The 13340-nt window shown below is 36.3% G+C and overlaps 1 protein-coding gene across 1 annotated transcript; it reads right to left on the minus strand.

Moving 5' to 3' along the window:
- Positions 1-55: 55 nt before the first annotated feature.
- Positions 56-3266, minus strand: LOC132096581 (cytochrome P450 7A1-like). Its single transcript, XM_059502026.1, has 6 exons — positions 2852-3266; positions 2320-2560; positions 1630-2234; positions 1145-1275; positions 872-1050; positions 56-769 (listed from the first exon to the last, which is right to left on the minus strand). The coding sequence occupies exons 1-6, from the start codon at positions 2932-2934 to the stop codon at positions 470-472; spliced, it is 1539 nt and encodes a 512-aa protein (XP_059358009.1). The 5' UTR covers positions 2935-3266; the 3' UTR covers positions 56-469.
- Positions 3267-13340: the final 10074 nt, after the last annotated feature.

The raw sequence follows: 13340 nt of genomic DNA on the forward strand, positions 1-13340 counted from the left end.
AAGGCTGTTACAGAGTTTGACATAACACTTCATCAAGTCAATTATTACATTGATATTTGATCGTTTTCTGTATTTAATTCCATATAAAATTGCTTACAGCACACCTTTAAGCACCTTTTGTTTAAAAAGTAAAATTAGCCTGCAATCACAAAGCACATTGCATATCATTTTACAAAAATGGTAAACCACCAATGAAATAGCATGAGTGATTCCAAATTTCTAACCAATGTTCAATATTGAATACTGCCAGATATTTTAAGAATTGAGAAGAATACTATGAATAAACAGAATAAGTGCAGTAAATGTTACTGAATTGTATTAAAAAGGAGATTTTTTTAATCTCTCTCAAATCAACTTGAATAGAAAGAAAACACAATTAAAACCTATTCACATTTGTCTGCTTGGATGCAATGAAAATATGTACATTATTTACATCTAAGTCTACAGTCCATAAATAAGTGTGAGATTCCTAGTGAGATCTGAGTCTGTATCGAAAGTCAACATCATAGGTGGGCTGCAGAACTCCCAGTCCGGCCCGAGACTGGTCCAGCGGCGGTTCTTTCACATCAGGGTCTAAAAGGTCCATTTCAAAGTACGCTAGCAGTAGAGACAGGAACTGCTTGATCTCATGCACAGCAAAGAAGCGGCCAGGACACTTGGTTACCCCAGAGCCAAAGGGCATGTAGTAGTAACGAAGTTTGCGTCCGTTTCGATAAAAGCTGGTCTTCTCCTGTCCATTCTCGTCAAGGTATCTATCATACTTGTATGTCTGTTCGTGGAAGATGCAAACACATTAATGAGGAGATTAATTCTTACATCATTTACAAGTTTATTCTGATATTTTTTAGGTGAAAGCTGCAATTTTTCTCACCAGAGGATCTTCATAGATCTCAGGATCAAAGTGAATCATGGGGGGGTACAGAGCTATTACATCATCTTTGCGGATGTGGTAAGACTCGTTGTTGTCCAGGTGAAGAAGGAAATCGCTCTTGGCCATTCTCACATTCAGGGACGCGCTGGACAGCCTCATCGCCTCTTTAATGATACTGTCTGAAATTACAGGGAAGCTTTAGTACACATGACATTCCGGTATGTTAATCACATTGAGTACATGAATGTTCAAATATTTTCAAAGTGTTCCCACCTAGAACTGGCATGTTGTCCAACTGTTCCCTTGTTAGTACAAGTCGAGAATTCATGGGATCGGTTTTCTGATAAGAACTTTCAAATGTTCGCCTCACCTCTTCGGTAGCAGCTTTCATGGCCGCAGGGCACCTGCAAACAAGCAAAAGTTGTGTCATCTACTTAACAAGTACAGCAGGGAACTTTTTTTTGGGGGGGGGGGGTTATCAAGACAGATTACTCTGTCTAATTCATTTTTAAATTTATTATCAATTTCTGAGTTTCTTTTTTTCTTTTTCTTTTTTAGTTTCAACAACTATTTTTGTTGTCTTATACATCAGAGGAAAAGTGTATAAGTTAGTTAAGATCTTCTTCTAAATGCAATTACAGTATAGTCTAACCCTAACCCTATCTCCAACACTACAATTACCGCATTTATCTGTGCTGGTTGATAACCCTAGGGAGTGACTACTGTGCAGTTTTACACTTTCTAAATATGATTTGTACCTGATCATATGGAACAGGGTCCAGAAGGTTGCAGGCAAAGTGTTTGCTTGTGATGCCCACAGCATGGCCACATGGGTCCTGGCTTTGCTCTGCTCGTTGAAGGTAGATAATGTGTCATTTAAGAGCATGCGTAAGCATATGAGGTCCGACACATTGGCACGCTTGCTGAGATTCTCGTGGAGCATTGTCTTAGTGAGATTTTCGCGAGCGCTGTACGCACTTTTGAAAACGTGAATGGGGAGACCAGCAATCAGAGCAGGAAAGATCTTATCAAATTCTTTGAAGTTCTCCAATGCATTGAGCACCAGAGCTTTTTGGGCCTGCTGGCGTGCAATACTCTGGTCTCCGTCCAATTCCTTTCCAAAGAGGGTCAGGTAACCTGCTTCAAACATGATCTTGTAGCAGAAGGCAAAAATGCCATCGCTCTGCCACTCGGAGGGTTTGGCTTTCAGCATGCCTGACTGCAGCATGGTGCTCTGTAGGTTTTCCATCATGGTCTCAATGAGAGGAGACAAGGCCTCCCCTTGCAGGGTCTTAAGGAAGGTCTGATGCAGGTTCTCGGTGGTGTAACCTTGACTGGGATCCATGCTCTCATGACCAAATGCCTGCAAGAACACATGCATGTCATCACATGCCAGTTTAAGTAGTTCATTTTGTTGTTAGCAATAAGCAACATTTTAGTTTCCTTACCTTTGCAGAGGCATCAAAGTGAAATTTCTTCCAATCTAGATGCCTTCCTTGGCGGATAACAGCATGGTAGGAGAATGGATCACAAAGGAAATGGACATACTGCCCAGCAATCTTGCATGTAAAAATGTGACCATGTTTCTTCTGTCTGCTGCGAAGAAACTCTAAAGGATTGGCACCAAACTGAAGAGCACAACCAAGGTAAGGGATCCAACCATTTTCTACTGGAGGCTCCCCAGGCTGTCTGAAACAATCACAGCAACAGTTAAAAACATCTCATAAAAGCAGGGTTTAAGAACAAGAAACAAGTTCATCATGTAGCCGATTCAATTCAGTGCTAGCAAAAATTGTTTGGAAAACTAGCGAACTAAAAACAACATATAATCATTTAAGGTGATCTGTCATTTAAAGAAGTACCCTGCAAGTTTGTTATTTAGCATTAGAGATTGTAAAAATATGTAACATCAATTATCAAACAGATGTGAATCCCATCCATCCCTGTGATGATTTTAGTCACAAATCTGTGGGTATTTACCTTCTGCGTATTCCTGTGATAAGCCAAAGACAACAACAGAGTCCAACAACTATGGCCCAAATGAGGGCAATGCTTAGTATCATGACTGCTGGGGAGACAGAAACTGGTGGAACTAGAGTGTGGCTTTAATCATTGAAGATGCACTCATGTGCTCTTAGCAAGGTTTTTATATGATTCACCGCAAGCCACAGCCCTTGACGTAACTCCACGACTAATGACGTGCCAGATGCCTTTAAGAAAAAATACTGGATAGGTGTAGGCATGTGTGTGTGTGTTTGTGCGTGTCCTTGAACGGAGTCCATGGACACCTCCACCTGACGGCCAGTAGACTGTACTTTGTTAGTATTCCAAAGTTGAGAAACAGCTTCAAGGTCTTTGAGATGTGTGATTTTTTTGGTGGGATGGTGGGGGGTATGGGGCGTAAACTCTCTGAAACTCATTGAAAAGATTTAAGTATGTTTGTTTATTTTTTTAAAAGCCATGACATAACATTTATGCTGAGGTCATGCTATGTACGTATCAGGCACGTACATTTCTATGGATGTATTGTGTACCTGTTGTAACTCATATTTCACCACCAGACTTCTCAAAACAAACCATACAAACAATTTGTACACCCCATACAAACAATTTAATGTTTTGTCTGCAACACAAAACCTCTTGATGACTAAAAGGTTGAGGTTGCATCAGTGCCACAAATAGGAATTCCAGGAAATATCTTCTATTGTCACAAAAAAAAGGAAAAACATGCATCATTTGAATATTAAACAACAACAACAAAAAGTATAATATAATATTATTTTGTATTCAAAACCCTGTTGTGTCAGATGAGCTAGTATGGTAAATGATTAGTCATATTTTCAGCAGAGTTCTTCTAAGTATTTCCCTCAGCGGGTGATGAGGAGAGGTTCAAAAGCTGTATGAATTGGCAAAGTGTTTATCTGCTTGCAAGAACTTTATACTATCGTAACCTTAATTTGACAGGTTACTTCTGTATAAATGGTCATTGATCGCTGGTAACTGGTGCTCTGCCCAAAACCTCAAAGCATCAGTGAGTTCAGTCAGTTCAAACAAACTGGCATCCGGCATGAGCTAGTAAGTAACATTAATAAAAGATATTTCAAAATAAATCAATAAAACGACTTGTTTAACATCAGTACACACATGATTTTAGGAATTTATAATTACTAACATTGTTTTGTTATGCTTTGGATTTATACATTTAATCTGTTACATTTGCATGCAGTTTAATTGGATTTAAAATGAATGAAACATTTTTCTCGGATTCTATTGGCAACTGAATGGATCGATAATCAGCTTTAAGTACCAATCTATAGTCGATCTTATCAAATGCAGTGTTTGTATCTCAATGTGTGTGACGTGTCTTACTGAAAGGAGTTAACTCCATTGATAAGGTCCAGATGAAGGCCATGTTCATCAACTTTAATAATTAACACTGTGATGGCCAAGCATTCATTTGACCTTGAAACTACAGATAAAACAAACAATCTGCGGCAATCAATTAATTCTATTCTGTATCCTCAAAAAGCCTCTTTCCACATAGTTTATTCACCTCAAAAACAGTTACAAAATGTTTGAGAAGTCAAATGTAGCATCATATGTATATACCAATAAAAAGTGTGAAGGGGTTCACCTATAGCATAAAAGGTATTCATAAAGTTTTATGACTGTTGTAACTTCACGTGCATTCAAAGAATACATTTAACTGAAAACAGCATTTTATAGTCTGTTTTGATGTTACTGCAAATCTAAAAACTTGGAAATACCATATTTGATTACATTTGTGCTATATTGTCCAAGATATAAGTGATTGATAAGATCTTAGAATTTTTAGATGAACACTCCATCTTATGTGGATAAAGAATTCTATATAAAAAGTCCATGATAAAGAAACCTTTAAAGGGGTCATATGATGTTTTAAAGATCATTATTTTGTGTATTTGGTGTAACCATCAGTAATACTCTGACATGCTTTAATGCACATTATTTTTCAAATACTGTACATTATTGTATGTCCTTTATGCTCCGCCTCTCTCAAACGCATCATTTTTTCTACAAAGTCTGTCCTTCTGACAAGAGTAGTCTGCACTGATTGGCCAAATGACCCAGTGCATTGTGATTGGCCGAACACCGCAAGCACTTGTTGGAAATGTAATGCCCCTTTCCATAATCGCGAACTTCATCTTTCAAAATAAATGTAATACAGTTAATAAAGTCCTTAGTTTTACCATCAGTTCAAGCCTGAAAGAGGAACAGAGTCATGTGACAGATACAGTGATGAAGCTCCTATGTATTTGCAGTACACAAGCCACGGACTGTTAAGACACCTCACTCCACTGTGTGACCATCTCTCTCTCTCTCTCTCTTTCTCACACACACACACACACATGCAATGCGCAAAACTCTGCATTTGAACATTCAATAGCAAAGGAACTGTCACACAAAGTTTTAGGGGGGCATGGCAGAGTCTTAACTTTGATAAAGAATATCTTTTTGGTTTTCAGACTTTAGTCTTTGCAACTTTACAGATCGTCTTTATGCACCAAGAGCTTGTAACACTCCGAAGAGAAAGGAAAATTTGAAATCGTATCATATGACCCCTTTAAAACCTTACTTTTCCTGCACATAGCATGGCATGACACTTAGAAGGGACGGAAGACAAGAGACTTCTTAAGAAAGGGAAATATGATGTTTAATATATTGCCCACCCAACATCCTGGCTATTAAAAAAAATGCAGGATATATTAATTTGGAAAAAAAAACAACAACACTTGGTTGAGAAGCTGAGCAGAGATTCAAGGCCTTAACTAAATGTGTTCAATAAGAGAATGTTTAAAAACCCCTGGTTTACCCAATTAGGTAAGCATTTCTGTCATCTGATGGAGTTTGGGTTCCTTGCCACTGTCATCTTGCTTAGTTGGGGTTTAAATGATACTTGATAATAAGTAAAATTAGCAATTTGACTGCACTGACACTATCGGATGAGAACAAAACTTCAATTGAGCTGAATAAGACACTATTGCTGCACAGATGAATTGATTTTTTCATAACAGATGAATGTTGCAACATCAACACTGTTTCTGAACTGATTTGTGATGAAAAATGACACTATTGTTTTACTTTCGCATCAAGTTTGCATCACTGATTCTCATACTTTTCTGTTTAATAATTATCTGTGTTGAAAAGATCTGTCTGCATAAAGCACTATAAAATGATTAGAAGATAAGATGTAAAAAATTAATATACAGAACAAAATGCTATTTTAATTAATTTAATTTCTGGTTTGTCATTTGATTTGTCATCATGTTAATGAATTCTGCAGTGTATATCATCTGAATCAGCAGGGTGACTTGTTTAATTTGTTATATAAAATCGAAATACTTTTTACCTACATATTAAAAAAAAAAGTTTTAACATCTCATGGCTGATCAGAAAGGGAGGGAGGTAACAAAACTTTCCGAAGCAGTTTGGTTGGATTCACAAAGATTATACAACATGGGACAATGTACCAGAGACTGAAGAGTGTTGTAACAAGATGAGTTGTAACATTGTTTTAACCAATTAGAAATTAGCTTCAGGGGTGAAATCATTATAAAATATAAACACCACCATCTGGTTGTGCAAGATGCAAGATTTTTACCCCTGAGGTAAAAAGGCTGAGGAAAGCCTTTCCCTGTAATAAAACCTTTATTAAATGATTGTATTTTTTAATACAAGTACAATCATGAAGTCCAAGTCTATCAACATCCACCAATGACTTGAAACTAGTGCTGGGATCACATTGATCAAAATAATCAATAAGAGAATTTGTATAGAAAAGCACATTCCACTACACTAAATCATTGCAAGCCAGTACAAGCATAAAACTTTGCAACAGCATGATACATACACTGTAGACAACACAAACTTCACTCATCCAGTTCTTTATGGAATGCATGGCTGTCTAGGGTAAGGAATAATGTAAAAAATATTTCTAATTGCGTTTGCATTCAAGCTATACATTCTGTATTACATTCAAGCTATAATTTTTTTGTCTCAGTTCATGCAGTTCTAAGGAACCAAACCTATGATCTTGCCGATGCTACATGCAGGCTACTTTACTCCAAAAAAATAACTAGTCTTTAAACATAAACCATAAAGGCACTTATTATGATAATTATAAAAATGTAACAAATAACTGCAAACAATTCTCTTTCTCTTCTTTTCTGCTTTTAACTAATGTACTAATTTGTGTAACCTATCTTATACTTAAACTTGAACATGCTCTTATGATATATTGCTTCCACTGTTCCTTATACTTGAATACAAATATCAGTTTGGATAATAGGATATTTTGGATTAACATATGGCATTGGTGTATGTCAGCACACATCCACATGCACTATGACCCTTACAATGCCATAAAAGTAAAATATCATGAGCGTAAGGCAAAACTATAACTAACCTTGAAGCTGGACTGGTAATGTAGAGATAAAAGGACAAGGATTTACTGTAGCCTATTAAGACACTCCACCGAAATCAGCCAAACTATACTTCCAACATCAGTACTCTTATTGTTTTTCATGCAGCCTTGGGAGCTGGGGGCTTAAACGTTTTAAAAAGGTGCATTATAGACCCCATTAATTTAGGGTTGCTCAAATCATAATCTCTATTATTTTGAAATAATTAAATCACATTTATTTAACATGATTAAAGGTGGTTGATATGACAAAAACCTCTTTCACAATCTCAATTTCTCAGTTGACAGACAGCAGCAGGACATCTTGTACGAATCCAATAAACTGATAAACATCTGATTTTCTCCCAACTGTTAACGTTCAACAGATGATGTTTCCATGAATATTTACCAACAAGGGCATATTAACATGTTTTTGTGTTTTTTTTGGCTGTTTAGCCATGCACCGGAAACCCAATGAATACTTTGCTTGTCCATTTTGGAGCATGCAACAGTGTTCACAGAAAATCTTTGAATGTATGGTCCATACAAACTTCAAAAACAATTCTATTTACCAGCATGCGCAATGTTATGTGTAGCTGTTGAAGGTCAGTTTGCATTTCAATGCACTTTGTTACATGCTAGTCTACCTCAGTGACAGTTCCGAGTTTCTGCCCAAGCATTGATTTTTCCTGGCCAGACTTGTATGTTGAATTCTTGATTCAGTAAATATGTCAGGCCACTGTTGTCTGTTTGAACTATGAAATGAGGCAGATAGGAGAAATAAAAAAATAAAAATAAAAACTTCAAAACTTCAAATGTAAAGGTTTCTTCTCCTGGTGTCTTGTCCTATTTTCACAATTAGCATTCATCCCGAGATTTTTGGTGTTCCTCATGCCATAGCAGCAATTATTAGATTTTTTTTTTCCTTTTGTAAGATTGCTTGACTCCTAAATCAAGCTGGAACATGAGTTATGATAACCTCTAATGACTATACTAACATTTGCAATCATGCAACGGTTGCTGAGACTCAGTCATACAGTTGCATATCATATATCGTGTCAAGTCCAGCTGAAATGTAGTCAGAGGTAAAGTGCATGTCAGGTGCAGGTTTCAGATTTGTTAAGCAGTTGCAGATGTATCTGTGTATTATTTTCTCAGACACTCATGACAGTGGTTTCTGATTTTACAATCAAACTATTGGCAAGAAGATCATACATGCATTTCTTGGCCGTTGAATAGAGTATTAAAATAAAATTATGTATATTATTATTATTATAAGGTTCTGTATGTAGGATTGACACAGAGTGGTTGAACTAGGTATTGCAGTCCAAATTAAAGAGTAACTAAACCCTAAACCAACTTTTTTTTTAGTTAATGATCTATAAGAATGGGGCTTTATTAGTGCTGTTCATTGATTCGAGTAACTTTTTTGACATTTGAGTATAAAGTATTTTCATTCTACAATATATGGTGTAAAAACATCTGAGTGCTGCCCTCTTCAGGTTGAACGGTGGCTACTGCAGTTGATTTTTCCTATTGGATGTTGCGGTGGCAAGTGACGTGGGCAGTGGCAGGTGACGTAAGCAGTTTCCAGCTCACCACGCCCCTTGGTACGAGCTACCACGCCCTTGGCAGTATAAAACCATCTTGTTCTGTCAAAAGGACTGTAGAGTCAGATGGAATTGCGAGTATTGAAAACGACCAGGATAGACTATTATAGCATCTATTTAGCATAGCATTTATATAGTTATTTAGATTATTTCGTGTAGCCTATGTAGTTTTTTTTAATTAGCATAGTTGTTAGTGTAACGTAAGTATTGTTAGAAGCATAGTTAGTTAGTAGCATAGTATTGCATCAGTTAGGATAGCTTCAAGTTAGAGTAGATTTATTTACAATGATCAGGATGGTACATAGGTGTAGTGTTGCTGGTTGCGACAGCACTGCTGGACTGCATAGTTTTCAAGCAGACTTGAAAATTAGGCGCCAGTGGTTGCATGCACTTGGCCTGGAAGACCGCGAGTTCCCGCCTAGAGCTGGAGTGTGCAAACTGCATTTTACGCGGAATTGCTTCTTCAACGCGATGGAGGTGGAAATGGGCTTCTCCACACAGCTCGCGCTGAAAAGTTACGCGGTGCGGGAGTTAAGACCGCAGTTTGGTATGGTCACTACAGTCACTCTCCATTTTAGCGACTCTGACAGCAGCTGTCAATCCGTCACTGCGGGTCTCAGGTTCACGCCCCACGCACTCAGCCCCACCCTCGGTTCATCCCCTCTACCCCTGCTGTGCTCTGCCCACTTTTCAGCACTTTTCAAATATTGCCAGTGGGTGGAGTCAGGCTCTGACCAGGGGTTTAGTTACCCTTTAAAGTCTCCATCTCAGACTTGACGCACACACAGGTTGCCAGTTTGACGACACAAACAGGAACGAGCGCACTTGACGATGAATGAAATGAAATAAGCTGTGTTTTCTGCCAACTGGCAACCTGGGGTGCTGAAATACAATTGGGTAAACTGTCAGTGGGCGGGTTTCAAAAACCAAAACAAAGACTGACATTCCAGCCCAGAATGCACATTTTCAAATGAGAATAACTGACTGTAGCATTTTTTTTTAAGATAAGTATGTTAACTTAGCATGTTTCTTAAATATCTGCAAACATATTATGGTATTTCTATGCTTTAGTAGTCAAAATCTTACATAGAGCATCTTAAAAAAAAAAATATATATATATATATATATATATATATATATATATATATATATATATATATATATATATATATATATATATATATATAATGTCATCCTTCATAATTGTTATCACTGATTATCAGCTTAATAGCTGCTTTGTTTTGTATTCTTTTTTATTGCTACCTATAGCAGCAGTATTATCATTCAACAGACTGTCACTTTAGGTCAAGGCTAGGCCCTAATAAATTGTGCATGCATTAAACATTCTGGATGCTACATGGTTTATAGACTACTTAATTTCTGCATAGTTTCATGCTAACATGCCCTTTCATTTCAGCAGGACTGCCACTATACTGGTAGAAAGCATAGAAATTATTCAAAGGGGTCCCACAACAATTCCATTAGACGAGCTGTAGAATCCAGTAGAATTAATTTATTGTTTGTGTCATGTCACATAACTAATCCACAGTTGGGGCTCTATTTGATATAAAAGAGAATGGTGAAGGAAGTCAGAATCAGTTGAGTTTTGGTAGCATGCTGCTCCTGATTTTTGAAAACATGGGTTGAGTTTTATCTGTGTCTCAATTCTATTTCCCTTTCTGCTTGTTCTTGCATGTTTATTTAATATCTCATAAAGATAGCCATGTTTATCAAACAAGCCATATTAATATTAATATTAGACATCACAAGTTATGACAGAGGTCAGACAAAATAACGAATGGAAGATGATAAAAGACTTATTGAATTTAGCTACAGTAAATAAATAAATAAAACACAACATGCTAAATTAACTGAAATTAAGCCCAACAATTGAATTTAAAATGGTTGAAATGAATAATGTACTGTAATCATTTAATTAATCTAAAACAAATTTACATGATAAAAGTAATAGCACTGAAGGAAGACAATAAGCCAATTATTTAAAGAACAAAAGACACACACACACACACACACACACACACACACACACACACACACATATATATATATATATATATATATATATATATATATATATATATATATATACACACACACAAACGTACACACACACAAAAGAAATTTAAGAATAGTTTGTCCAAAATGTAAAATTATATCATCATTTAATCACTCTTGTGACTTTCTTTCTTCTGGGGAACACAAAATAACATATTTTAAAATCTGTGAGGTCAGGATAAATGATAAATGATGATAGAATTTACATTTCTGAGTAGACTATTCTTTTATATCATAAAATATAGGTACTGTAGATAAAATGACTGATGAAGGAAAAAAAATATTTTTTTATTTACATTTATTCATTTTAGCTGACGCTTTTATCCAAAGTGACTTACAATTGCTATATACAGTATGTCAGAGGTCGCACATCTCTGGAGCAACTAGGGGTTAAGTGTCTTGCTCAGGGACACATTGGTGTCTCACAGTGGATTCAAACCCGGGTCTCTCACACCAAAGGCATGTATCTTATCCACTGTGCCAACACTACTTTATATTTGTGATCTGATTTGGTCACCTGCACACTTAAACTAGAGCATGAACCACATCCCTGTCTGAACGTAAAACATAAAAAAGTGACCAGTCCCTTTGCAGCCCTGAATTTCATTTCTGTTGTTGACCTATATAAAGTAACTTTTAAGGTGTCTGGTGTCTGGCTACTGTCATTTATCATTACTGATGAGTCTTGTCCTGAGCTCACCTGGTTTTATGATGCACAGGAGTCTCTGAATGACTTCCTTTTTAGTGTAATTAATTTCAGTCTCTCCTCGATCTGTCCACATGGTTTGCTGACTGTCATGCACCTGTTCCTCATGTATTTTCAAATGCCCTGCCTTTTAAGAAAGCCAAGTCCCTCAGGAGAACACAACGTCTGCTCTAGCACTCAATGCTAAATGGATGAGACGTGTCAGTGTGTGCTCTTGTAGAGCAGATTTGCCTAATGTGGGAACAATGTGCCATTTTATCTGCTCCTAGCAGAACAATCTTGAAGATAAACAAGAAAAGAAAGTCTGTCAAGGCTAACTTTAAATGTTGTCTTGACAAAGCCTTGTGTGAAAATTTGTCTGAAGTGTGAAGGTTATTTAAAGTGTCTGTACTTCTAATATTTTGGAAGTTTGCAAAGAGAGTTGAAGTTTGAAGGTTATAAGCGGTTGCTAGGTAGATGTTTATTTTTATTTGGATTGGTAGATGGATAGAATGAGTAGTTGGAAAGCTCCAGAAAATTAGTCCACTGCAAGTCACTAACTCTAAACAGAACGACATGTAGGTCTGTGTTAACTTTCTCTACAAGTCAGAAAATGGTCCGAGATTTTTTTTAAATACTCATTTTAGTTCAGCTCAACATAATGGTTACTATATGATAAATGGCTAAATATACTTTTACAGTCATGAAACTGTGGTATAAACAAAAAAAAGTGTTGGATTAAAATGATCTACTGTATTTAGCCACGTACATCGATTCCAAGTTAATCAAATTCATAACTTTTGTGAATGAAGTGGTGATTTTGAGCTGAATCAAACTGAATAATGACAGTGCTGTCTTCAGTAGAGCTGCTGAGAGCTGAACAGAACTAGTTTCATAATGAATGAACTTTACACACTTATTAAACTGAAATGAACTTCAACTGAACCAACACTGAACTGACTGTAGCTGAATAAATGATACTATTTTTAGCCTTATTTTATTTATTTTTTTAAAGTTTGCACAATTGTTTCTGTTACTTTACTGTTCAATAGTCTGATTACTGCTTTGAATCTGTAGGCCTATTGCATTAAGCACTATAAAAATAAAGGCAACCTGTTAGCAAGCAATAGCATTTTAAATATTAAATGAGCATGGTAAATAGTAAATGCTACTTGTGTAGAACAACTAAGCGTTTCTCTGTTTCCACCCTCAGTTTAAGCAAAAGCTCAAGTGTAACTGAAAAGGTTCCAAACTCAAACTAAACATTGAATGCTGTCAAGTCTCCCTGTCTTCTAATCTTGCTCAGCACATAAAATAATACTTAATTTCAACATTTTAAGTCTTCTCATTAAATTCCCATGCTAGGAATGATGGTTTCTGTAGTGTCTATACCAAAAATCATTTTCGTGTACATGATTAGTTTACATTCATCTACATAATTTAATCCTAAATTCTCTAAATCTCTAAATTGCACATCACAAAATGAGGAAATTCTAGCAGTCATACCACGTGCTGTAGTTTATTAAACATACTATGATGAAGTCATGTGACTTTGTTTATTATTATATAATTCACTCTGTTTTACACACTTTAATACTTCATGTTTCATAAAATAAAATTATTTTGTGAACGGCCAAAACATCTACATCTTGTGTCTTT

Source organism: Carassius carassius, chromosome 20 (genome assembly GCF_963082965.1).
Source record: "Carassius carassius chromosome 20, fCarCar2.1, whole genome shotgun sequence".
Taxonomy (NCBI): Eukaryota; Metazoa; Chordata; class Actinopteri; order Cypriniformes; family Cyprinidae; genus Carassius; species Carassius carassius.

Coding starts and splice junctions, on each gene's coding strand:
- LOC132096581 (XM_059502026.1), bottom strand. CDS start 2,934: ATGATACTAAGCATTGCCCTCATTTGGGCCATAGTTGTTGGACTCTGT. Junction 2,235..2,319: donor ACTTTGATGCCTCTGCAAAG/GTAAGGAAACTA, acceptor GTGTTCTTGCAG/GCATTTGGTCATGAGAGCAT. Junction 1,051..1,144: donor GGACAACATGCCAGTTCTAG/GTGGGAACACTT, acceptor CTGTAATTTCAG/ACAGTATCATTAAAGAGGCG.